Source organism: Pygocentrus nattereri, chromosome 28 (genome assembly GCF_015220715.1).
Source record: "Pygocentrus nattereri isolate fPygNat1 chromosome 28, fPygNat1.pri, whole genome shotgun sequence".
NCBI classification, from domain to species: Eukaryota; Metazoa; Chordata; class Actinopteri; order Characiformes; family Serrasalmidae; genus Pygocentrus; species Pygocentrus nattereri.
The window spans coordinates 22,069,011-22,095,625 of NC_051238.1; the positions used below are offsets into that span (position 1 = coordinate 22,069,011).

Consider the following 26,615-nt stretch of genomic DNA (forward strand, 5'->3'; position numbering starts at 1 on the left):
ATTCAGAAACTTCGGTATCTTAGCTAGATAAATTGAGTTAAGGGGACATGAGGTTTGATCTTAATACTTCCCCAGTCATTTTAAGGGCTTTTTTTCAGATCAAATGAATGATAGGAACATTCCCCAAGGTTTCTAATGAAGTCATTAGAAATGAAGCTCTGAGGATGAGTGGTGAAATGTCTACATGTCTACAGGGATAGACTGTACCATAAACCCAGGCATAATAAATCAAGGCTTGACAGTTGGGACAATAAATTAAATGACCTCGATGACTGGAAACTTTCACAACCATTTTACATTTGTGTTTCAAAAATGTTTTTGCCTTTGCTTCACTTATAAAATGCAGGGGTGGACAGTAACTGAGTAAATGTAATTTGTTACTGTACTTAAGTAGTTTTTTTGTGTATCTGTATTTTGCTGAAGCTTTTCCATTATTGGGCGACTTTTTACTTTCACTCCACTACATTTCATAGTCTAATATCTGACTTTCTCCTCCACTACATTTTGAGAAATCTGTCGTTCCTTTTGGTTTCTGTGTGTATAAAAATATAATATTTCAAAATGAAAGAAGCGTAAAGCCAGAGCACCAATCAGGGCACAGCGCTCACTTTGTTTAGAGCTGGTTTTGACCTGTTAGTCATACCGACCCAGTGCAGCACACGGTTCAACGTCAGCGCAGGAGCGTAACATTTTGGGAGAGTTTGTTCAACATAAAAGATTAACTAACCTAACTTTGTGTAAATAGACCACAATATAGAAATATGCCTCACGAGGGAGGCGTCCAGGAGGCATCCTAACCAGATGCCCGAACCACCTCAACTGGTTCCTCTCGACGTAAAGAAGCAGCGTCTCTACTCCGAGTCCCTCCCAGATGACCGAACTTCTCACCCTATCTCTAAGGAAGAGTCCAGACACCCTGCGGAGGAAACTCATTTCGGCCGCTTGTATTCGCGATCTTATTCTTTCGGTTGTTACCCAAAGCTCCTGACCACAGGTGAGGGTGGGAACGTAGATCGACCGGTAAATTGAGAGCTTTGCCTTGTGGCTCAGCTCTTTCTTTACCACAACAGACCAGTACAGTGGGGCAAAAAAGTATTTAGTCAGCTACTGATTGTGCAAGTTCTCCTACTTAGAAAGATGAGAGAGGTCTGTAATTTTCATCATAGGTACACTTCAACTATGAGAGACAAAATGAGAAAAAAATCCAGGAAATGACATTGTAGGATTTTTAAAGAATTTATTTGTAAATTATGGTGGGAAATAAGTATTTGGTCACCCACAAACAAGCAAGATCTCTGGCTCTCACAGACCTGTAACTTCTCATTTAAGAAGCTCTTCTGTCCTCCACTCATTACCTGTATTAATGGCACCTGTGTGACCTCGTTATCTGTATAAAAGACACCTGTCCACAGCCTCAAACAGTCAGACTCCAAACTCAACCATGGCCAAGACCAAAGAGCTGTCGAAGGACACCAGGAAGAAAATTGTAGACCTGCCCCAGGCTGGGAAGAGTGAATCTACAATAGGCAAGCAGGTTGGTGTGAATAAATCAACTGTGGGAGCAATTGTAAGAAAATGGAAGACCATTGATAATCTCCCTCGATCTAGGGCCCCACGCAAGATCTCAACCCATGGGGTCAAAATGATCATGAGAACGGTGAACAAAAATCCCAGAACTACACAGAGGGACCTAATGAATGGCCTGCAATGATCTGGGACCAAAGTAACAAAGGCTATCCTCAGTAACACACTACGCCGAGAGGGACTCAAATCCTGCAGTGCCAGGCGTGTCCCCCTGCTTAAGCCAGTACATGTCCAGGTCTGTCTGAAGTTTGCCAGAGAGCATGGATGATCCAGAAGAGGATGGGGAGAATATCATGTGGTCAGATGAAATCAAAATAGAACTTTTTGGTGAAAACTCAACTCATCGTGTTTGGAGGAAGAAGAATGCTGAGTTGCATCCATACCTACTGTGAAGCATGGGGGTGGAAACATCATGCTTTGGAGCTGTTTTTCTGCCAAGGGGACAGGATGACTGATCCGTGTTAAGGGAAGAATGAACAGGGCCATGTATTGTGAGATTTTAAGTCAAAACTTCCTTCCATCAGTGAGAGCATTGAAGATGGAAGGCTGGGTCTTCCAGCATGACAATGATCCCAAACACACCGCTCAGGCAATGAAGGAGTGGCTCCATAACAAGCATTTCAAGGTCCTGGAGTGGCCTAGCCAGTCTCCAGACCTCAACCCCATAGATAATTTGTGGAGGGAGTTGAAAGTCTGTGTTGCCCAGCGACAGCCCCAAAACATCACTGCACTAGAGGAGATCTGCAGGAGGAATGGGCCAAAATACAAGTGTGTGCAAACCTGGGGAAGACTTGCAGGAAACATTTGACCTCTGTCATTGCCAACAAAGGTTATGTTACAAAGTATTGAGTTGAACTTTTGTTATTGACCAAATACTTATTTCCCACCATAATTTACAAATAAATTCTTTAAAAATTGATTTTTTTTCTCATATCGTCTCTCATAGTTGAAGTGTACCTATGATGAAAATTAGACCTCTCTTATCTTTCTAAGTAGGAGAACGTGCACAATCAGTGGCTGACTAAATACTTTTTTGCCACACTGTAAAGAGCCCGCATCACTGCTGACCCAGCACCAATCCACCTGTCAATCTCCCGCTCCCTTGTACCATCACTCTTGAACAAGACCCCGATATACTTAAACTCCTCCACTTGAGGCAAGAGCTTATCCCCGACCCAGAGAGGGCTCTCCACCCTGTTCCGCCTGAGAACCATGGTCTCAGATTTAGAGGTACTGATTCTCATCCCGGCCGCTTCACACTCAGCTGCAAACCGATCCAGCGAAAGCTGAAGTTCGCGGCCTGATGTCCCCAGTAGGACCACGTCATCTGCAAACAGCAGTGATGTGACCTTGAGGTCACCAAACCGGACACCCTCCATCCCCTGACTGTGCCTAGAAATTCTATCCATAAAAATTATGAATAGAATCGGTCACAAAGGGCAGCCCTGACAGAGTCCAACTCTCACTGGGAACGAGTCTGACTTACTGCCGGCCATGTGAACCAAGCTCCTGCTTTGTTTGTACAGGGCCTGAATGGCTCGTAGCAAAGAGCCATGTACCCTGTACTCCCGAAGCACCTCCCACAGAATACCCCGGGAAACACAGTCGAATGCCTTCCCCAGATCCACTTCTCCAGTACCCCTACATAGACCTTACCAGGGAGACTGAGGAGTGTGATTCCCCTGTAGTTGGAACACACCCTCCAGTCCCCCTTTTTTAAAAAAGAGGCACCTCCACCCCAGTCTGCCAATCCAATGGCACCGCCCCCAATGTCCACGCAATGTTGAAAAGGTGTGTCAGCCAAGACAGCCCCACAACATCCAAATCCTTGAGGAATGTGGGACGGATCTCATTCACCCCTGGAGCCCTGCCACCAAGGAGCTTTTTAACTACCTTAGCGACTTCGGCCTCAGTAATGGACAAGCTTACTCCTGTGTCCCCGGACTCTGCCTCCTCACTGTAGAACGTGTCGGTGGGATTGAGAAGGTCCTCAAAGTATTCCTTCCACCGCCCAATGATGTCTTCAGTCAAAGTCAACAGCACACCATCGCCACTATAGACAGTGCTAGTGGCACACTGCTTTCCCCTTCTGAGTCGCCTGACGGTTTGCCAGAATCTTTTCAGAGCTGACAAAGTCACTTTCCAAGTCCTCACCAAACTCCTCCCACACCCGGGTTTTTGCCTTGGCGATGACTGAAGCCGCAGATCGCTTGGCCTGTCGATACCAGTCAGCTGCCTCTGGTGTCCCACAGGCAAACCATGCCCGATAGGACTCCTTATTCAGCTTGACGGCATCTCTCACCTGGGGTATCCACCACCGGGTTTGAGGATTACCGCCCCAACAGGTACCAACTACCTTGCGGCCACAGCTACAGTTAGCCGCTTCAACAATGGAGGAGCGGAACATGGCCCATTCTGAGTCAATGTCCCCCACCTCCCCGATATCTGGTCGAAGTTCTGATGTAGGTGTGAGTTGAAGATCAATCTGACAGGTTCTTCTGCCAGACGTTCCCAGCAAATCCTCGCTATACGTTTGGGTTTGCCCGATCTGACCGGCATCTTCCCCCACCACCTGATCCAACTCACCACCAGGTAGTGATCAGTTGACAGCTCAGCTCCTCTCTTTACCCGAGTGTCCAAAACACATGGCCGCAAGTCAGATGACACGACTACAAAGTCAATCATTGAACTGCGGCCTAGGGTGTCCTGGTGCCATGTGCACTTATGGACATCCTTGTGTTCAAACATGGTGTTTGTGATGGACAAACTGTGGTTTGCACATAAGTCCAAAAACTGAACACCACTCGGGTTCAGATCAGAGAGGCCATTCCTGCCAATCGCACCCCTCCAGGTCACACTGTCATTGCCCACGTGAGCGTTGAAGTCCCCCAGTAGAACAATAGTCTCCAGGAGGAGGACTTTCAAGCGTCCTTCCCAAGGACTCTAAACTGCTGTTCGGTGCATAAGCACAGACAGCAGTCAGGACCCGTTCCCCAACCCGAAGGCGTCGGGAAGCTACCCTCGTCCACCGGAGAAAACCCCAGCATACAGGCGCCGAGTCGAGGGGCTATGAGAAAGCCCACACCTGCCCGTCGCCTCTCACCATGGGCAACCCCACAAAAGAATAAAGTCCAGCCCTCTCAAGGAGATTGGACCCAGAGCCCAAGCTGTGTGTTGAGGTGAGCCCGACTACATCTAGCCGGTATCTCTCAACCTCGCGCACCAACTCAGGCTACTTCCCCTCCAGTGAGGTAACATTCCAAGTTCCATACTCAAGCACATTTGAAGCCAAATACTTTTGTATGTTTACCCAAGCGGAGGTCTAAAGGGAGGAACTTCTTTTACTGGACTAATATTTTATCTAGGTCGTCTCTACCTTAACTCACCACTGATCAAATGGACCTCGGCGTGAGAATTTGGCCTTTCCTCGTGTTAGTCTCATGTTACGCCTGAAAACGTGGGAGCGCTCTAAAGAGCGGAGGCGTCTGTTTTACGTCCGGCAGCGCCCCCAGCGGTGGCTGACAGCGGCGACATCCTCATGTCAGAGCTTTGTGCTCATCATACAGCAGTCCGCCGCTCTCTCTCTCTTTGTCCTCAAGGCGACTGCACGGTCCGCCTGAATGTAACGTTAGATATTTCTTTCTTTTTTTTTTTTTTGGTAGTGGAGAGTATTTTGAGCCATCTATTTAAAGACTGTTAAACGATACGAAGAGCTCAAACATGGTGTTAGTGCACGTTGGATACCTGGTTCTTCCAGTTTTCGGCTCTGTACGAAATAGAGGTATTTATTCCATTTGCTTGTCTTGAACGAGTAATGTTTATCTACGGAGTCGTCAGAAAACGTAGCCCTTGCTTGCTAACATAACCAGCCAGGCACGACCACTTTCACCAGCCAAACCAAATCGACCTTGGCGGTAATGTTGCGATTCAGGTCGTGTTGCCAAAGTGGTAAACAGACTGATTGTGGTTTGCCCTCTTCTTGCTAGCAAGCAAAGCTAAACGGCCAGGGAGGGTTTGAGAAAAAACCCCGTTTGCATGACTGATTTCTGTTTTTGAGGGCAAGCTAATCTGTTAGCCAGCCAGCTAGCAAACGTTTTACGGTCGAGTCTTAATCAACTGGCGAACTGACTTAACGATGACCGACTGGGAGCACTTTGAATCTCAACCGTGGTGTTAACTCCGAGCTTCGTGGCCTCCAAATTACTGCGGAATATTAATCCGTGCGCGACTAAGATGGTTAGGGTAGGTTAGCTTAGCTACCGTTGCTAATGCCTATCGAAGGCCTAAACAGTAGCCATTTGGCGGACTTGCGCGCTGGCTTGCCTCTTGTGCTCGTTTGTAAAAGCCGACAAACGTGAACCGCCATCTGTAGAGCGGTAAAGGTCCACAGAGTCGACATTTGTGCCTGTTTCTGACCGATGCGGCCGCGGTGTGAATGTTTTATTCCTTATTCTGGCGCTGTTTGTTTAGCTAGCGCGTAGCTAGGTAATCCGCTAGCCGCTTAGTTTGTAACGTTATGAGGGGCGATCTTAACAGCTGTTTCCAAAATTGTCCTATTTCTTGGGAACGTGTAGCGATACCGGCAACTGCCTGGGGCCTGCTAAGTATACACTCACCGGCCACTTTATTAGGCACACCTGTTCAGTTGCTTAACACAAATAGCTAATCAGCCAATCAAATGGCCGCAACTCAACGCATTTAGGCATGTAGAGGTGGTCAAGACAACTTGCTGAAGTGCAGACCGAGCACCAGAACGGGGAAGAAAGGGGATTTAAGGGGCTTTGAACGTGGCGTGGTTGTTGGTGCCAGACGGGCTGGTCTGAGTATTTCAGAAACTGCTGATCTGCTGGGATTTTCACGCACAACCATCTCTAGGGTTTACAGAGAACGGTCCGAAAAAGAGGAAATATCCAGTGAGCGGTCAGTTGTGTGGACCAAAATGCCTTGTTGATATGAGAGGTCAGAGGAGAATGGGCAGACTGGGTCCAGCTGATAACTAGAAAGGCAGCAGGAACTCAAATAACCAACCAAAATCTGTGAGGAACGTTTCCAACACCTTGTTGATAGTGTGCCACGAAGAATTAAGGCAGGTCTGAAGGCGAAAGGGGGTCCAGCCTTTTTACTAGCAGGGTGTAGCTAATAAAGTGGCCGGTGAGTGTGTATTGATGCTTTTACGGATCCACCATTTGACCGCGGCTCTCAGTCACACACGGGCGAGAATTTCCGCCAGCTGGAGCTACCTAGCCAGCTCGCTAACTGCTTTAGCTTGCTCACAACGTCCTACTAGCTGCCCGGCTGACTAGCCAGCCAGTTAACTAAAGCTAGCGTGGCACTGATTTCCATGGAGTGGCATCAACGATTTCATTGTGCTTTTATTTCTGTTCTTATTTCCTGTCTCATAGTATCGAGGCTGGCTCTACATTCTGCATTATCAGATCTTTGTCGTCCCCCCTCCATTGTGTAGCTAATGATCATCTGCTGCTGTGTGGTGTGGCCTCTGCCTGTTCTCTGCATTTAGCTGTTTTGTGATCCCCTTCTTCATTTCCTCTTTCCATCAGAAGACGACATTGGTATTTAAGCACCCAAGACTGTACTCCCTTATGTTAAAGACTAAAAAAAAAAAGCTAACACGTTTAGAATAAGGTTTGTCTTTCTCTGTTAAGTTGCCATAGTTAACCCATATACAGTAGCATTAGAGAAGTGACTCATGTACCTCCCATCCAGCCTTGGTAGTCAACATGTGTAAATTCCTGTAAAGTGGATGCATTTTGCTGTTAAATGTTCTTGAACCAATTTCAGAAAAAAAAAAATATAATAATATAACGCACAATCCCTTTCCAACACGCAAAGGTGCATTGTACTCCTCCTTTGTGTGTGGGCTTCATTGTTTTCCCCCCAATTGGGCATATTAAAAATGCTGTGTTTTGGACGCAGGTCGCATCAAAAGTCTTTAATCAGTGGGGAAATGCTAGACGTAAGACAAAAGCCCACGCAGGTTTGTTGCACTGCGCCTGTGTTGGTCACACAGACCACATGGCTTTGAATGTAGCTTGAAGGCTTCCATAGCTACCAGTATAAAATCACTCAAATTAATGAGGCACCTGGCCCAATCTCTGCACTAACAAATCCCAAAATGCTATCCATTTCACAGGGATGTTTATTTCCTGCACTGCTACAGATATCCTCTATTAGAGTGGAAATGTCTATTGTTTGGTTGTGGTTTCTCTACCTTTTGTTCTGGTAATAGATTTCAATGCATGAATCACATTATTCATATTATTTTATTCTACATTGATTAGACTCCAATGTAATCTTTCTGTAGAAAAGATGTACCCTGCTGTACTGTAATGTGCTGTAGCCAACACATCTGCTCATTGGATGCTGCTTTTGTTCTGTTAACCCTGTACGGAGCATGGTGGGCCTTGCCTTTGGTCAATGTTGTTTTATTTGTTGCATGGAATTATTATTATGACACAGATCCACCTATACTAATATTTTTCAATAAAGAATATAGTATTTTTCCTAACCTCCAGTGTGCTTCTTGCTGATTTCCATTTATTGTCTTCCCCCCACCTCCTCCCTCCTGCTGTGACAAAGATAGATTGATTTCCTTGCTTTTTCATCATGAGGCCTTCTATGAGTTTGTGGTCATTTATGTTGATTATTTAGGCACTTGAAGGTGCAGTATGATTACCCCCTTGACTTTTGGGTTCTTTATTGTTCTTGTGTTTTCAAAGGCATTAGGGCAGAATTTAGTACTGCCTCTCCATTTACTGAACTGTAATTACTATTTTTTTATTTTTTGTTAAATTGGATATTCCTAATAACTTTCAAGTGTTATTGGCTATGAAAATATTGAACTGCACCTTTAAGTCTTCTCCCAGTAAATGATCCTAATGCAATGTAGACGTCCCTATTCTGTGGTGTGTGGAGGTATCCAAGCATTCCATCTCTGTGATTTATTCTTTTTCCCACTAACACTTGGAAGACATTCTGGCACTGGGTGGAATTCATTGCACATTATATTAAACATAATTTCAGTGTCTTTTGCTCATAATGCCTTCGCTTAATTTTTTGTCCTCCTGGATTCACAATTTATGTAGTTGGGCCTTCATGCCTGTGAATGTACAGGTCAAACAGGAGGTTCACCAGAAGTGTACACACAAGCCACCCTGAACAGGGGAGATAAAACACACAGGCCACAGCTTCTGATCACATTTTGCTTTACGACGATTACACACATTTCTCATTTTGTGTAGAATTATTCACCTACATTGGGTTCACCATTTTATTTCACTGTCTTAAGCCATTTTGTTCTGGAGCTTTAACTGAAAAAGAAAAATAGGGATGCACAGTGATATTGGAATCGTGCCGGCAGGAAAAAAAAAAAATGCATCAGACAGATGTTTAGATTTGACAAGTTTGACGACGGGTTTGTTGTACTCCAGAATTTGGGCGACGCTGGGGTGCTGAGCTGAGCTGGATCTAGTCCCATGTTTTATAAATGTTCATGCATCAAAAGATGAAAGATGAGTACATGAAATACTTTGCCTGTCTGCGTTACCCCACAATTCCCATATCAGTGCATCCTTAGGAAAAAAAAAAAAAAAGAAACAGGATTTATGACGTCTTCTTCTGTAAAGGTTCATATTACTGGCTGCGTTATGTTTCTAACATAATAATCATGAACTGGTCCAGACTAGACTTGGATATGCGTTGAAAAGGAAATGCCAAAGTTAAAGTGTTTCAGACGTCTAGGATGTGGTTTATGATCAGAATTCCACGTCACCACCTTCGCTGCAGTTTGATGTCCAGTGTGAGGGTGTTTGTTTTTTTTGTTTTGTTTAAGTAGACACTGCTCAATACCACTTTTTCTTTTTCAATACAGATATTGAATCCTTGAATGTCAGCTAATACCACTCGGATGTTTAAAATGAACTAATTTTACACCTACATGATCATCAAGTAGTTTGTCATGCTCAGGCTACATAAACACCAGAAGCAATACTCCGAAATTTTAGGATAGATTTGTTACAGGACTGTATCAGACTTTTTCCCCCTCCTCCAATGTCTGGTCTGGATTTTTCTGCTGATTTTGCTCCCAAACTGGTATGCCATGCTTTTTCACTAATAAAAGGGAGAATTAATACCTTTCTTTGTAGTACTATATAGGCCTTTGTTTTGTTTCTATAGCCCAGAGGTTTGTAATCTAGTGCTTGGTACACCAAGCCAGTCCAAGGTTTTCTAGTTTGAAATGTCTAATTACTGCCTTGCAGCTCCAGATTACATGACACATGTATACTGGGAGCTGTAGCAGAATAAAACTGGACCGGGTGGGGAACCCTTGTGAAGTCCCTGCTTTTTTCTGAAGTATGCAGGAGATGGACTGGGAGTGCACAAGAAGCTCCCAAAGTGGGGGGAAAACAAAAGATATGAGCCATAGCTTGCTTATTACTCTGCCAATGCCTTTTGAGGTTCATGCATTTCTCCTGTGTAGACGTGTTTATCCACATTGGATTCACCTTTTTATTTTTACATCTTCATCCGGAAATGTTAAGAAGCTGCACATTAGGTTTCATTCTTGCTTACGCAGCTCTGTGCTGATTCTCGTCATTATTTGCTAATTTAGTGTCTTTTTCAGATCACCACTTTGTGTTTCAGCACACCTTCACATGACCGGGACACAACTGTTCACAGTTTTACTTTTTATTTGTTATTAATTACTTAAAGGGAAATTGCATTGATTTTTTTTTCCTCAACATTTCTGCTAAATGAAACTCAAGATGCAAACAAAGTTCATTCAGAGTGGTTTGGTGTGAAATGCTCCACTCTGGAGAAACTTATTTAGCCAGAATTATTCACAGTGGCGGTGATGGGAACCAGAAATACGAAGCTGTTAATGCCACTGAAAGCTACATTACCGAAAATAGTTTGAATGAATGCCTGCAGGGCTTTATTATGGTAGTTTTGAGACAGAAGACTGAAGATTTTTAGCCTAAAATATAAACTTTTTTAAACTGCAGAGTGTTATATGCAGGGCATTATAAGACGAGACCGTCCCCAGGTAAACCCCCCCCCCCCCATAATGACCCCTGGTTCCTGTCACCACCTCTAAATAAATCAAAACCTGTAATTTTCACTACAAAGAACCATTTCATATCAAACCACTCCTAATGACTGTGTACATGTCTTCCACTGAATTATGCAGAAAATGTGAATAATTGGTGGAATTCCCCTTTAAAGCATGCCAGTATTCCATCATACACGTTTTCTGGGACAGCCTTATTTTTATTTCTTCCTTTATTGTAATTATTTTTGCAGTAACATTTTACTACGACGTTTTACTGCATGCTTTTTTCACTGCAACTGTTGGAGCCACCTCATGAAGACTTGATGAATCAGTCTGAGCCAAAGCCATAGATTTAGCAGAGCACTTGAAGCAGCAGCAGGTGTGGACTCCATCAGCTGGCCAAGGAACTCCCTCTGAGAGGCTCGGCTAGCTGCTTGGAATAGTCAGTAAATAATAGTCACTCACTCACATCTGTCCAAGTGTCAGCTGCTGGGAGGTGAGAAGCGACATTGAGAACCTAAAGCAAACCACATGCACTGCTGCCAACTAACACCGAGATGGCCTGGTAGTATTTCAAGCCAGTAAAGTCTACACAAAGCACTCTGCCTCACCCTGCATTCTTCATTACACCCATTACCATATTCATGGATTTTAGTTAAAAAGAAACTCTGCAAACTTAGTCCAGGTGACATCCGAAACAGGGCTCAAACATTCACCTAAAGACCAGCCTTTCTGTGCCCGATGTTATTTCATGTGGTATCGTTGTTCTTGCAGGATCTCAGTTTAACAGGCATCAGCATAGCCATGCTACCTCTTGCCGGCATTTCCACGTAAGCCCCCAGGCCCAGATCCCTGTTGACTTCCCAATGCCCCATCCAGGACAATCTCAGACGGGGATGAACCCGCACCTCGCCCCGACGCACCAGCCAGCCGCCCCGCTCCATCCGCCCCTCAGCCACATGCCAGCGCCGCAGTTCCAGGACATCCAAGGCCCCCCTTTCCTACCTCAGGCTTTACACCAGCAATACCTCATCCAGCAGCAGATCCTGGAGGCACAGCACAGGAGGATCCTTCCACAGCCCAGGTATGATCATGGTACCTTGTTAACATTCAGATGTATTGTTTTAATGCATGGCTTTCCGTCCCTGGTCCCCTGTCCTGCACATTTTTGTGTTTTCCTGCTGTGACACATCCACTTCAATTCAGGAAAGGCTTGTTGCATAACTTACCACTCAGATCAGCTGTGTTGGAAGCATGGCAAACACTAAAATGTGTAGGGGATACTCCTGCCTCTGGGTCTTTTATTCCACACCATTTGAGAATTCCACCAGCCTTTTTCGTAGTGTGAAGATTTCATGATCAGTGGACCAACAGAAATGGCATGTTGTAACATTAACCTACAAACCCCAGTTCCAAATCAGTTGTGACAGTATTTGAAGTGCTAATGCAAACAGAAAGCAGTGATTAGTAGTTCCTGTTTTACCTTTATTAAAATTCATGAGCTTTTTGTATGTGTGTTTTGTTAATATACACTCATTACACTATGCTGGTAACAATAAAGATGATCCTGGATGGCTCGGAGTACATGATGTACATTATTTCTATAAACAATCTGGAAAGGTGACTATGCATCAGTCTGTTTTAGATGAGCTCTTCATTCTCTTCTGCATTCTGGCTGTTATTGTGAATGTAGTAATGAAGGCTGTTTACTGACAAGCTGAGCTCATGCCGTCCCCTGTTTAAGATTCCCAGTCAAAGTCGCTACGTGTTGCAGGCATCAATTTCAGAATTAATGTACATTTACAAAAACCAGTGAAGCTGATAAGATAAAACGGTAAATATCTTGTTTTTGCATTGTTTTTATTTAAATACAGGTGAAAGTGGATTTACAAATGACTGCTTTCTGTGTTTATTTGCATTGCACATACTATCTCACATATAATCGTGCATTTAAGTTACATTTAAATACATTTAAGTTAAGAATTTTAAGTTTTCCTTTCTCTTATAAATTTTCCAAAGTCCAAAGTAAACCAAGTCATTCAGATGGTTTCATGTGAAACATGCTGTTCTAGAAAAAAACATACTGAGTTAGAATTGTTCACAGCAATGGAACCAAATGTCAAAATTGTTCAATGCCTATAAAAGTGTTTAATGTAAATATGTAAATATGATATATGATGACATTGTTTTACAATAGTTTTGAAGTAAGGTCTTGGCCTAAAAAGTAATTTTAACATACAACCCCTTTTCCAAAAAAGCTGGTACGCTGCGTAAAACGCAAATAAAAACAGAACACAATGATTTGCAGATTTTATTCACAATAGAACATTTAACACATATCAGATGTTAAAAATGAGACATTTTACCATTCCATGAAAAACATCATCTCATTTAGAGCTTGATGGCAACAATGCATCTCAGAAAAGTGGGGACAGGGCAACAAGAGACTGGAAAAGTAAGTGGTACCAGAAAAAAAAAGCAACTGAAGGAGCAGTTTGCAGCTAACTCACATGACTGGGTATAGAAAGAACATTTTAGAGAAGCAGAGTCTCTCAGAAGCAAAGATGGGCAGGGGTTCGCCAATCTGAAAAACTGTCTAAAGATGTTCCTTAACATAAAATTGTGAAGACTTTAGATATCCCACCATTTACAGTACAAATATCGTCAAAAGATTCAGAGAATCTGGAGAAATCCCGGTACGCCAGGGACGAGACCAATGGTCAGTATTGGATGCTCATGATCTTCGGGCCCTCAGACGGTGCTGTATTAACAGCAGGCATGACTCTGATCTGAAAATCACTGCATGGGCTCAGGAACGCTTCCAGAAATCATTATAAACACAGTTCGCCATTCAATCCACAAATGCAAGGTTAAGCTGCATCATGCGAAGAAGAAGCCATATATAAACAGGATCCAGAAACGCTGCCATGTTCTCTGGGCCAAAGTTTGTTTAAAATGCCCTGAGGCAAAATGGAAAACTGTTCTGTGGACAGATGAATCAAAATTTGAAAGACATTTGTGGTGATGTTGTGGACTCATTTGACACTTGCTAGCTTCTGATCGAGTTTTACACAGCAGTACTCTCTAAATGTGACCTTGCACCAATAGAAAACATTTGGCGCATCATGAAATGAACAATCCGACAAAGAAGACCCAGGACTGTTGAGCAGCTATAATCCTACATCAGACAAGAATGGAACAACATTCCTCTCCCAAAACTACAGCAACTGGTCTTCTCACTTCCCAGACCTTTACAGAATTCCTAAAAGAAGCAGGAATGCTACACAATGGTAGACATGGCCCTGTCCCAACTTTTGCTGCCATTATTTTCTAAAAGAGTTCATGTTTTTCATAAAATAGTCAAATGTCCCACTTTTAACATCTTATATGTGTTCTGTGCTCTACTGTGAATAAAATCTGTGAGATTTGCAGATCATTGCATTCTGTTTTTATTTACATCTATTTACATTTTACAGAGCGTCCCGATTTTTTTGGAATTGGGGTTCTACATGCAGGCAGAAAGATACATGCAAGTTGTTTTCAGGAAAGATAGTCCTTAAAGATGGCTTTCTAGACAGTGTAACCCCTGGTTCCTATCAGGACCACTGCAAAGTAATCTTAGAGTCAATAAATTTCACAACAATATTTCACATTTCACATCAAACCACTCTTTGGATACATCTTAACAACTGAATTATGCTGGAATTGGTTCTTTTAAGCAGACATGCCCAAGAGAGAACGCCCCACCATCCCCAGACGCTGCGCCCCCCCTATGAATACGCCCCTTCTATCCATGTCCCTCCTCCTCCACCTGTCCCACAGCAGCCACGCTACCTTGCTGAAGGAACAGATTGGTAATTACATATTCTGCTATTTTTTTCTGGAAAATGGCTTAATTTTGTCTCTTTGTCACCACCGTGTCATTTTAGTGAAGTACTGTTCCTCATTTACATGACGCTCTTATCCAGAATGACTTACAAAAAGTGCTTGTCTCTCTAGAGAATGTATCTCCTGAGCTCAGATACTGCTAGAAACAAAAGCCCATTTCTCATGAATGATTGTTAATGACTACGTTTAGCGCAACTATTAGCACTTACTATGTTACTACTGTATTAAATAGCCCATGACATTTACATTTTTCCAACCTCCCTTAGAATGAAATATTCTGTGTGCCTTTACGATTGATATATGTAAATGATTACTGCTCTGATTGGATATGATATATTGTGCCTCATTCAAAATGCAGTCCAGGCTGAAACACTGCAGTGTGAATGGGCAGAGCTAAACGGCAGTAGGCTAAACAGCTGTTGGTTTTTGTGACATCACAAAAATAATGAATTCAAAATTGTCAGCTTAAGTATTCTTACATGGACTGTATGGATTGCATGGAATTATATGTTTTGAAACTCTGATAGTGTCTATGCACTCTTTTATTTCTAAAAAGCAAGGAAAACAAGGGTTTTCCATGACATGGGCCCTCAAAACAGAATTGTTTCGTCCTTTTCTATTACCATTTGCTTAGCAATTGTTTCCATGTAAGTTTCAGAGGATATTTGAATGAAAGAAGAGAATTTCTTTACATGAACGATTGTAACTCTCTTCTCAGGGATTTGAGTGTGGACCCTGGACTGCCTCACCCACAGTACCACGTCCCTCAGCTCCCTCAGCACTATCAGCACTACCTGGCCTCTCCCAGGCTGCACCATTTCCCCAGGAATGCATCCTCAGCACAAGTGGTATGCCTCTTAGATCTGTTTTATAAATGAAGCTAGTAACATTAAGTGAGGACCATTCAGGTCGTATTGAGAAGAAAATATGCAAACTGAGTAGGAAATGGTACCACTACTGTGATGGCTTTAGCAGATTTGCATTTTTTTTGGTAAATAATCCCCACAGTCTCTAATGTTAGAATGAATCTAAATCTGTGGAACAGATTATGAGATCAGGCTCATAGAAATGTTTATTCTAATCTCACAGCAACTGAATTACATTAGAAATAATCCAGATTCAGATTATCTAATGGTGCCGTTTTTTACAGGTTGTCCATGAGATCAGAAACTACCCGTATCCCCAGTTACATCTGTTGACCCTGCAAGGCCTCAATCCCTCTCGCCATGCCACCGCTGTGCGAGAAAGCTACGAGGTACTGTCAGATACCATCCTGACTCGGCTCTTCTCTCACTAAACATTTCTTAATTCAGCCAGGAGAGGTACTTATTAATGGATCAACTAATTTACAAAACACAACCTTCAATAAAAGGCCGTGCTTTTCAGAAACTGTTGACAAAATATGGCTAATAGGCCAACGCTTCAGCTTTTTGTAGATGGTTATTTTAAACTTTCTTCTATAAGCCTTCTTGTATAAAAGAAGAACACTTTCAAGAGAGCCAATATGAATGCATGTGTTTTTGATTACAGGAGCTTTTACAGCTGGAAGACAGGCTCGGTAATGTGAACCGAGGGGCTGTGCAAACCACCATTGAGAGGTTTACATTCCCTCATAAGTACAAAAAGGTGAGCTCAGCTGAATTAAACGTATATGTACAGTATACAAAAAGAGTAAACTTGAGGGGTGACCTTTATATTTGTTTTCTACACTAATGTTTGTTAAAGTATTTCAGGAAAACATTACTTTGTCATTATATATGCAAGAATCTGAAGAATACAGAAAACAAATGGAAAAAAAATCTAAACATATACAGTGACACCAGAAGGTATTTGGACACTTGTGCCAGACATAGTTCATTATGTTAGGAAGCAAAGTGTCAAACCAAGTGACGCTTATTTTAAGACCATTCCAAGACCTTTCAGTAGGCAGCTGGAGTGTTTCAAATCCTTCTGATTTTGTCGTTTGAGAAGTTTCTTTACACATTCTACAGGTTTGCATTCAAAATGATGTTGTATGCTTCTTACTTCAATCACAAGCTCACCAACAGCACTGAACCTGCTAACTTTTTGTTGTATAATAATGAACATATCATAACATAGACTGTCAATAACTTTCACTTTATTATTACTTTTTGGTGATATATAAAGTCTTATATCACTCTTCAAATGCTGGACTGAATCTCAAATAACTCCCTGCTCCCTACATAGTGCACTATGAAGGAATTTAAATACTGGCTCCTGCATCCAGCAGTGCAATATATAGCTAAAACAACAGTCATTTGGGATTCAGCCTTGCACACTATTTAGGAAATACAGATCGGTTTGAGGTTCAGCCTGGGTTTGATGCTGCCTCTGATTGAAACATGGGCATTTTAAGTATGTAAGCTTCGTGTATTCATGTGACATTCTTTAGTCTTTTATATTGCTGTTTTTCTGTGAATTGTGAGTACTTTCATTCAAACCTGTTATATGTTTGATGACGTTTCTTAGCATGTTTGTTATCTTTTACCCTTTTAGCTAGCTGACCAGCATTGTTCTAGTTGAGAAAATAAGTTGTCTGCTCCTCGGTTTAAACAGAAAGCAGCATGAGAGTCAAAGATTATTCCATTAACACCACAAAGGGTTTTCATCACATGGCGCAGTACTACAGAATTCAGTTGTGATGCGCTCATAGGCGTGCGTATATCGTGTATTTTACAACGCCGCTCAGCCAATCAAATTTTAGGACCGTAATTATAAGTGGTCTGTAGATAGCAGCATTTCTAACTAGTATGTCTTTGATGTTTTGGTAATCTGTAAAATATTAATGGAGAATCAACATTGAGGATCATCAACAACATTGTCGTCGTCGTTAACCGCTTAATCAAGATAGGGTCTCGGTAGCAGTTGGGAGAGCAGAGAATCCCAGATGTCACCCGTAACTTCCTCCAGCTCATTGCCAGGGACCCCAAGCAGCTCCCAGGCCAACTTGGAGATGTAATCCCTCCAGCGGGAGGTCCTAGGACGACCCCGGGGTCTTATCCCGGTAGGCCGTGCCTGGTACACCCCTACCGGGAGGTGTTCAGGGGGCAGCCGAATCAGATGCCCGAACCACCTCAGCTGGCTCCTCTCAATGAGGATATTTTTCCTTTAGTATAGTTTTCATCATCTTTATATTTATTGGATTGGATATGAGGAATTCTTTCCTTCTTAGTGGTGGATTATTGGTCAGAGGATCTGTTCTTTCTACAGGGATATTTTTTAAACAGTTCGTATTTGAATTAAACTTACTTTCACAAGGAATTTATTCAGCGTTGGTTACATATTGTTTTCATATTGTTATTATTTCGGTTGTTCCAGCGTTCCTGTGCATATCCCATAACATTCTTTGTTTGATTCCACTGAAGTGCCTCTGTGTATAACTTTTATCCTGTACTCTCGCTATAGAGAAGACCACTGGAGCTGAAAATAGGGATGGACGAGGATGAGCTGGACACAGACGAGAAGTGTACAATATGTCTGTCGATGCTTGAGGATGGAGAGGATGTGAGGTAGTTAACAACTTGATATCTTTCACTAAGCAGCTTGGATGTGTATATTTATTGCTGAGGATGTCCTGATCAGCTGTTTTGCCCCTGATCCCAATCTAGGCATTTTAACATTGAGTATCTGCCAGTACCAAGTGCCGAGCCAGTATTTGGATTTTTGTGGGAACTACGGCTGCTAGTGCTATGTCAACTACCTCTTCTGCCAATAAAATACCAAATACAATAAAATGCTACTGTGAAATCACTTTGTCATGGTATGCATGGTACCACTTTACAACAAGACTACCCTTATAAAGGATTTATGAAAGGTTAGAAATGTATTTGTCGTTTTTAAATAGGTCATAAACACCATAAAACCATTATTTACGATACATAAATAAAAAGGACAACAGTAACATGTTGCTTTCCAAACCTTAATCTATACTTTTAACATCAGATCTTGTTGGTTAATTATCTTGTATTGTCTTCTCCATCAGTCAGCATTATACATGTAAGCTTATACAGATATTCATCAGATATAACAGATCACTTGCTCGTTTTAAGGTGTTTATGACCTAATTAATAACCATTAATAAACTACTTCTTCAAAACATTAATAAACTCTTATTGTAAAATGGTACAGTATATGTGTCATGGCATGTATTTCTAACCAGGACTGCCCAAAGTATGGCCTGTATGGATGTATTTTAGTAACAAAATATAGTGTAATGTTCTAAAAATACATTTTTAAAAATTGGATTTGAACCTTTTATATGTTATTTTATGTTTTTGGCCCTCATTCCACCGTAAACACTACACTTTGGCCCTACAAGACATAAATCGTAGGCCCACCTGCTTAAAAGTGATACATATCATGTGTTTTGTGTACTGTTTTATGGTGGTAGTTTCATATTTCATGTACAAAGTGGCTTAGCCCTTTCTCTTGGATTTGAATGCTCTACTACAGCTAATTATATAACAGCTTGTAATAGCTGTACAGTTACACTCACCTGCCACATTATTAGGTACACAGTAAAAGGTTGGACCCCCTTTTGCCTTCAGAACTGCCTTAATTCTTCATGGCACACTTTCAACAAGGTGTTGGAAACGTTCCTCAGAGATTTTGGTTGATTATTTGAGTTCCTGCTGCCTTTCTATCATCTGGAACCAGTCTGCCCATTCTCCTCTGACCTCTCACATCAACAAGGCATTTTTCGTCCACACAACTGACCGCTCACTGGATATTTCCTCTTTTTCGGACCGTTCTCTGTAAACCCTAGAGATGGTTGTGCGTGAAAATCCCAGTAGATCAGCAGTTTCTGAAATACTCAGACCAGCCCGTCTGGCACCAACAACCACGCCGCATTCAAAGTAACTGAAATCCCCTTTCTTCCCCGTTCTGATGTTAACAAGCAACTGAAACTGTACCTAATAAAGTGGCCGGTGAGTGTAGGTTATCTGTACGTAAAAATTTTCTACCGATGAAGGGCAGTTGAACCAGGACCACTCCAGATATTAAAAAGTGGCTGTTGGGCTGTTTTCTTTTTTTGCTTTAAGAAAGGTATTTACTGCAGACATTTACACCCTTTTGCCAATTCCTCTGTAATTTAGGCAATGAAATGTAAACAACAGCCTTTCAGGGTGTTTTGATGTGAAAGGGTTATTATAGAGGAACTCCTTGACTCTGATTTCTTTACAGTAGTGTTGATAGGAACCAGGGGTTGTGATATCTATCACTTTATTTACTATCCAAAACAACCAGTGACTCTTCTGAGCTTTTATATGTAATGCTGGTAACAGTGAAAAGTCTTTGGGCTCTATTTTGCCATACAGTGCCCTGATGGACTGTAAACATGCGCTTCATAACAACCTCAAAGTTATCATAAATCAACGTGACAGCATATTTGCAAATATTAAAAAAAAAATCTTGGTATGTCCCTATAATAGATGCTCAGAATTGCATAGGGTCTACTGTGGCTAATGCATACTATAAAAATATGCCTTAATCTGCTCCACTATCTGTCTTTCAGATCAGATCAGGACATCCCTATTTATTTTCTCTACATTGATGCATAATTGCTTCTCTCTGTGCTTCAGCTGGATGATTTAACCGAATGTATTTCTCCCCCCGTCAGGAGATTACCCTGCATGCACCTCTTCCATCAGGCTTGTGTGGACCAGTGGCTCGCGACCAATAAGAAGTGTCCCATTTGCAGGGTGGACATTGAGACGCAGCTGACTCCGGACAGCTGATGTCTTCTGTAGCGCCGGTGAAAACCCTGCCCTTTCTCCCTATCCCTTCTTGGGTACTTTGCCAAATGTCTGTCTCTCCATCACCTCTCACCTTTGACCTTGCCTTCTGAGCCAACCGAAGACGTGAAGCAGGTAGGATTAAAGACAAACCACAACGTGAGTGAAAACCTGAAAGGAGCGGGATGATTCATGGAGAAGGAATGTTCAGATCTGTGCGAGCGTCCAAGGCAGCTTTCAGTGGGACTTCAGTGGGCTTTTGCTGAGTCTGTCGATGAGATCCTGTCAAGGTCCCCTGCATGCACCTTTCTGTGTATTTAGGACAGTAAGCGCAGCTCCTGGATGATCTCGACTGCAGATAACCTAAGCTTTCTCCTCCCTCACAATATTAGAGTTGATATTGCATTACGACGTAAACATTACGAGAGCCTCTAAATTTCCAAACGTTAGAAGTAGTCAGTCGTGTATCTCAGATGTACTGCAGGGAGTGCAGTCGATCAACTCAAAGTATTCAGAATGAGCACTACATGGGAACGGTCCACGAAAGGGGATGGTACGTTATGGTATTGTGAAATATAATGAGTAGATTGGGAGGTGAAGTGGATTTCAAATGAAATCCAAGTAAGCAACATGTAAGGATGATCTTGTTCAAGTCAAGGAATCCAACTGTATGAAATGATACTAACAAACAATCCTTAACTGTAATTATCAGAAGTGATGCTTAATGTACTTTCTGTAATCATGGTGACAGCGAGGCCAGGCTTGACTTAAGCTGTGACAGTATGTATTTGTGCTTGTGAAAAATCTCCATGCTTAGAAAAGTATCTTCAAAATGCATGTTCTGTGAGTGGCCGGGGCTTTTAATTTGTTTTTTTTTTTTTTTTGTTTTGTTTTTTATTGTTTTTTTGTTTTTCTTCTTCGGGAACATACCGGATAGGACGGATGGTTCGTGCATGAGAGATATCTTACTAATTCTGAAGACACTGTGTTCTCAACTTGTCACTGACGTAACAAAGAGTGAGATGTATACCTTAATGCCTGTAGGACAAGCACACATTCTAATAGCAACAGCCTACTTCTCAGTGTTTCCATTAGCAATGTAAGTGTGTGGTATCGCTTGAACGTACAGTATATGTAGAGTTACTCAGCTAAGAAAGCAGCTCTAACGTCATATTGTGCATGAAACCTGTTGCTGCCATTTCTGGAGGAGACGAAAAGGGAGAAAAGCCATTGTTTTATAGATACCAAACATAACTTTTCTAAGCTGTATTTTTGAGTTGATTGTTTTCATTCTTCCTGTTTTGTTCTTCTTCCTCTTTCTTATTTTTGTTTTCCTTCTATTAATGATTATGCCAACCTAGCTGTGGGGCTGGTTCAGCTTCTCACCATTTCAAATAAGTAGCTGCAATGCTGGAATAATATTTATTGTTGTCTTAATGTAGCTAGCTGTTATTTTTGTAAATGCACTATATTATGAGGTTGCCTGACTTCGATGTGATTGTGATTTTTTCTCTTGTCCCTTGCTTATGCATTTGCACTCAGTGACCTGTCTCTTTGACTAGTGCTAAAAACGTTGTACACTGCGGTATACTCCATCCAAAAAATAGAAAAAGCAGTAGCGTAGCCTGACATTGACCATTTAGCTCCACTTATATCACATGCACAGCATTCTTTGAACCCTCACGCTTAAATGTATGTGACTTTATGGCTCGGTAGCATTTCTGACGACAACAATGCACTGAAATGCCATAATGCAGTGACTGACACATGCTTGCTTCTGTCGTTTGCCAACTTTCCCAGGTGTCCACTTTGAGCATTGTGCTGAACTGTGCAGGAAAGAAGTGGAGAACTTTTTTACAGAGGCCTGTTTCCGCCAGGTAGAGGAACATTACTGGCAGCAGTAATGTTAACAGTTTGACTTACCTTGAAAGAATGCCTTATTCCTTCAACATTTTGATTCATTTGCTCAAAATAATTACTTATTTTCTCACAATCTTGATTTATTATCAGTGTAATGACCTATCCCAAAATACTTTTTTTTCCTGAGATTTAAAGTCAACCTGAAATTAAAGTTGACTTTTTTTTCCTCGTTACTTTATGGCTCTGTTTTGCGTGATTTGTCATCTAATTTTACATGTAAAGGACACAATTCTTGTTTCTTCATAATCCTTCATAAAAACTATTTTTGCCTGCGTCTAAAACATCTGAGTTTTAGTTACATCATCGTACACCACCAGGGGAGGACAATGATGAACCAATAATAGCATGTGCAATAATAGCACCCCTCTAACCACCTCAACCCATAATCGAGCAAAAATGCTCAGCTAGCCCAGAGACCCTTGGAAAGGATTTCGACAGAAGTCGACAATTTGAGAACTGTTAACATATTATTTCAAAATATCAGAAAATAACTAAATAACATAAATCAAGCCCTTTGAGAACTTTCTGCAAAATATTTACAAATTTAGTCAAAGGAGATAAAAGGAGGATTTTTTTCCTCCTACTTGGCAGAAACAGGCTTTCATACCTTTTTTGTTTTGCTTTCACTTTCACCACAAATTGGCATTACTGTTATGATCGTCACAGTGAGAGTTTAGTGTCGCTGATCCTTGCTAGCCTTTTTTTCTATGTGTGAGCAGTGTTATGTCCGTTGAGCTTCCTTCTGTGGCATCAGTGTCCGTTTTTACTTCAGAGGGTACGGAGCAATCTTTTTATCTTTTTTTTCCTCTCACGTCCTGTGTCCAGCATTCTATAGTTTACACAGGATGTTGTGCGTCAAAAAATGCCTTAAGTATTTAACAATCATAATTTATGACTAACTTTAGCTACTATGGGTGCGTATTTAAGTTTTGATTTAGTTTGCCGATTTAATCTGTTTATTTATTTACATAGACATAACGTGTATAAATACCTCATTGTGCATACTTTAATGGGAGTGCTTTGCATGCATTTGTACTTTAAAAGGAGAAAAAGAGACAAAACGAGAAAAAAAAAAATCAAAAAGGGTGTGCTGAAATGTGTTAGTGTGTGGTGCTGTGGATTTGGTTACATTCCATTAATGCAATTTCAAAGAATTCTTCAGCTGTGATCTAGTAGACAAAACCGCTTTAGACTGGAAATGTTTTGCATGTATCTCCTATTTTGCACTCTCAGCTTGGCTACCCTCTCACTGGCATTTGGAAAAATGTGCACCATGCTCTCTTTACTTTGATTCTTCAAACTTGGTTAGTGATCTGGCATTTTAAAAAAAGGTTGTATTACAACACAGCTTAGTGCAGAGTGAGATGTACTGTGATTAGCCTTGAGTCATCCTGATGCTTTACATTAGCCGGATTCATATTACACTGAGACCGCTCGCATCAATTGACGCTAATGTTTGTGATTACCACATGACTTTACTTTAAGTCACTCCCGTTTTTTTAAAACCGTTTTTCGTTACTTCGTAACAGGGTCTGGAGCTAAACGACTGTCTGAAGATGTATCTATCGCTAATTGTAGTACATTTAAGATGGCCATTGTTTTTTCTTTTGATACTTTAATGTGAAGACATGGACGAAACCAAACAAGTCGTTATTGGACCTTTCTCTAGGGGAGTATATTTTGCAGTGAACTTCCACCACTGATTTTCTTTAAAGGTGCAACTTCGAAACACTACAACCCGGTAGATTCATTTAAGGATGAAATTCAGACGGAGACAGCAAACCACTCTCCTGCTTCATTGCGTCTGTGCCACATGGGACGCTGACACAGACCATTAGACAGGCGTTCTTTCTTGGTTGCGTTAATACTTGGGACTCCCTATTTATTTGCAGACAAAAACGATTCGAGTGAAGACATGCCGTGTCCTATGATTTGCCTCACCAGCCTTAAAGTCTTTATTCTTTGCTCCACCGCCCTAGCAGATTTTGGACATACAGCAATAGTATTATGTTTCGCAAAACAGAATGAACAGTAGATCCTAAAGCACAAGCTCTATAATGCATGTCTTTCTCAGGTTTTAATATACGTATGAGAATGGATAGATATGTTAAAATATTTTACCATAAATCTTTCTGATGTTTTTTCTGCTGCTGACGTTAAAAAAAAAGGAAAAAAAAAAATATTGAATAACCTGCCAGTGAAAGGGAAGTGGCTATCTTTGTATAAGACACTGCTGTTGCTGTTACTGCGCAATGTTTTCTGACATTAATATTTTATAGTCAAGTAGGAAAAAATATGTATTGACAATATTTAAGCAATAGCTCGATGATCATCATGTACGATAACTAGATTAAGTGTATATTGCGTAAAAAAAAAAGAAAAAAAAACACTTAGATTCACTTTTGGTGGATTTTGTACTGTATTTATTACTAATGATGCAAAAAGTTGCATAGCTTAACCCAAACTGTTCTTTCTTTTTTAATTTCTTGTCTTGTATATGACCTTTTTGTATGTGTTTTTCAAATAAAATGTTTAAAATGCTTCAAAATGGGTCTTAACATTATTTAGATGCAAGCTGTTTTGCTTTCTCTGAAACATTGGCCTTCACTGCTGTTAAAAAAAGAAGTACAAATACAGCTCATTCATGCTTCAAACTGAAAATAAACAAAAGTACTGATCTAAATAAAGTCATAAATAAATAAAAATGAAAAATCTGCCAAAAAGGGTACGAGTGTCAGTATTTGGGGTACAAGACCCTTTCAATTTTCCCATCTGCTTTCGTCTTGTCCAGCCACTTTCCACAGACGAAGATAGTGGTTACCCAGTTGGCAGTGTTTGTGATCTCTACGCACTCTAGGAACCACCCGGGGGATTGGCTACTGTTGTCATGCTCCACTTTCACTCGCAGGAGGTCACCCAGGTCCAGCATCTCTAGAACAAAGCGGTCAGTACGACCTCTCTCAAACAGGTTTCTGAATTTCTGCTTCAGTGCACGCTTCCCTGAGTCTCCGTTGACCCCGTATATGGTGATGGAGACGTTGGCATCTGTGCCAGCTCCCTTCACGTCACCGGTGATGACGATGATCTCATATTTGACAGGCACCAAGCTGCGGACTTTACTGGCAAAGCTCTCGATGGACTTGGTGCACTCAAAGGTCGTGAACTCGTCCTTCTTTGCAGTGAGAGGAATGCGGGCATCACAGTGGAAAACATACCTGTAGAGGAGAGAGGGAACCACACAAGATGGGCTGTCAGTATCTCAACACTAAAATTCCTGGGCAGTCTATTAGTGGCTTGAATTCAGTGGACAGGTAGCGGTACTCAATATGACTAAGCTAGACTGTAGTTCAGCTATAGAACTTAATCTTCTCAGTTGCTGTGTTGCAGTGCTGCCTATGGCTTAAACATTTCACCATCAGTGTACCTTTCCAGAGCAACTGTCCCTTCACTGAGGGTAATCTGAACGACACACCAAACACATTATTTGCCTTTTAATGGTCTAACTAGATAAAACAGAAGTACTAACATAGGAAAATGTGTGGTTTCCTGAGCATTTTGTGTTTTTTCCTAGATACACAATCAAAAACCTGGACAATCCAGGGAAATCCTGGACAGGTGGCAATCCTAGCTGTCAGACTCCTGGAGGGACACAGCACTGAAGAGTTTAGACTTCTGCCTAATTAAACACACCTGATCACCTGATTCAACTAGAGATGAGATAAACCCTAGAGATGGTTGTGTGTGAAAATCCCAGTAGATCAGCAGTTTCTGAAATACTCAGACCAGCCCGTCTGGCACCAACAACCACGCCACGTTCAAAGTCACTTAAATCCCCTTTCTTCCCCGTTCTGATGCTCGGTCTGCACTTCAGCAAGTTGTCTTGACCACCTCTACATGCCTAAATGCACTGAGTTGCTAATAAAGTGGCCGGTGAGTGTTGCTTAAAGTATTAGCATTTGGTAATAGTGTTAACAGAGGGAAAACTCTCTGAAATGACTCTGACCCTCATTACAAGGTATTAAAATTAACTTACTTGTTCTGAAGCTCTTTTTCTGTCACCACCACCTCCTGAACATGCCAATGAGCCTCATTCTTCACTTTTTTATCTTTAGTTATGTGGCCCAAAGAGATACCAACAATCTCTCCCAGAGTTTTGGAGGAGAACTCAAAAGAGTCGGTTGCCCCCCTAAATTGGCATAGAAAGACAAAGACTATTTTACAAAAAAATGCCAATTTCAAGATATTCTGGATAAAAACATTGTAATTGCATCTTTTTAACATTTTTTTACTCGTTATCTACATGCCTTTCAGAAGGCCCAAAAGAGCAGAATGAGGAGAGCAGAAACGGAATACACTATATTCAGAAATAAATAAAACATCAGTCGCAGGATTTTTAA

At 41.6% G+C, this 26,615-nt stretch overlaps 2 protein-coding genes across 3 annotated transcripts in view; one reads left to right on the forward strand and one right to left on the reverse strand.

The window, feature by feature from the left end:
• The first annotated feature begins 5,060 nt into the window (after window positions 1-5,060).
• On the forward strand, window positions 5,061-24,670 carry rnf165b (ring finger protein 165b). Of its 2 annotated transcripts, none has more exons than XM_017702765.2 (8): window positions 5,061-5,365; window positions 11,429-11,738; window positions 14,374-14,508; window positions 15,261-15,390; window positions 15,693-15,797; window positions 16,073-16,168; window positions 17,969-18,072; window positions 20,184-24,670. In XM_017702765.2, exons 1-8 carry the CDS (start codon window positions 5,305-5,307, stop codon window positions 20,299-20,301), a joined length of 1,059 nt encoding a protein of 352 aa, XP_017558254.1. In that variant the 5' UTR covers window positions 5,061-5,304; the 3' UTR covers window positions 20,302-24,670. The 2 variants fall into 2 exon arrangements, with proteins under 2 accessions (XP_017558254.1, XP_037391703.1); XM_037535806.1 differs by having other exon boundaries at window positions 5,063-5,365; window positions 14,377-14,508.
• Window positions 24,671-24,783: 113 nt separating this feature from the next.
• Window positions 24,784-26,615, reverse strand: part of loxhd1b (lipoxygenase homology domains 1b) — a 35,465-nt gene continuing 33,633 nt past the window's right edge. Inside the window, exons 40-41 of the mRNA XM_037535635.1 lie at window positions 26,252-26,404; window positions 24,784-25,433 (exon numbers count right to left, since the gene is read on the reverse strand). Coding sequence (XP_037391532.1) covers window positions 24,953-25,433; window positions 26,252-26,404 — 634 coding nt within the window. The 3' untranslated portion in view covers window positions 24,784-24,952. The remainder of the gene's footprint in view (window positions 25,434-26,251; window positions 26,405-26,615) is intronic.

What these genes read in the sequence shown, in the direction of transcription:
- rnf165b (XM_017702765.2), top strand. Translation starts at nt 5,305, where the DNA reads ATGGTGTTAGTGCACGTTGGATACCTGGTTCTTCCAGTTTTCGGCTCT. An exon ending in CTTGCTGAAGGAACAGATTG is followed by an intron (nt 14,509 to 15,260) that starts GTAATTACATAT and finishes CTCTCTTCTCAG; the next exon opens with GGATTTGAGTGTGGACCCTG. An exon ending in ATGCATCCTCAGCACAAGTG is followed by an intron (nt 15,391 to 15,692) that starts GTATGCCTCTTA and finishes CGTTTTTTACAG; the next exon opens with GTTGTCCATGAGATCAGAAA.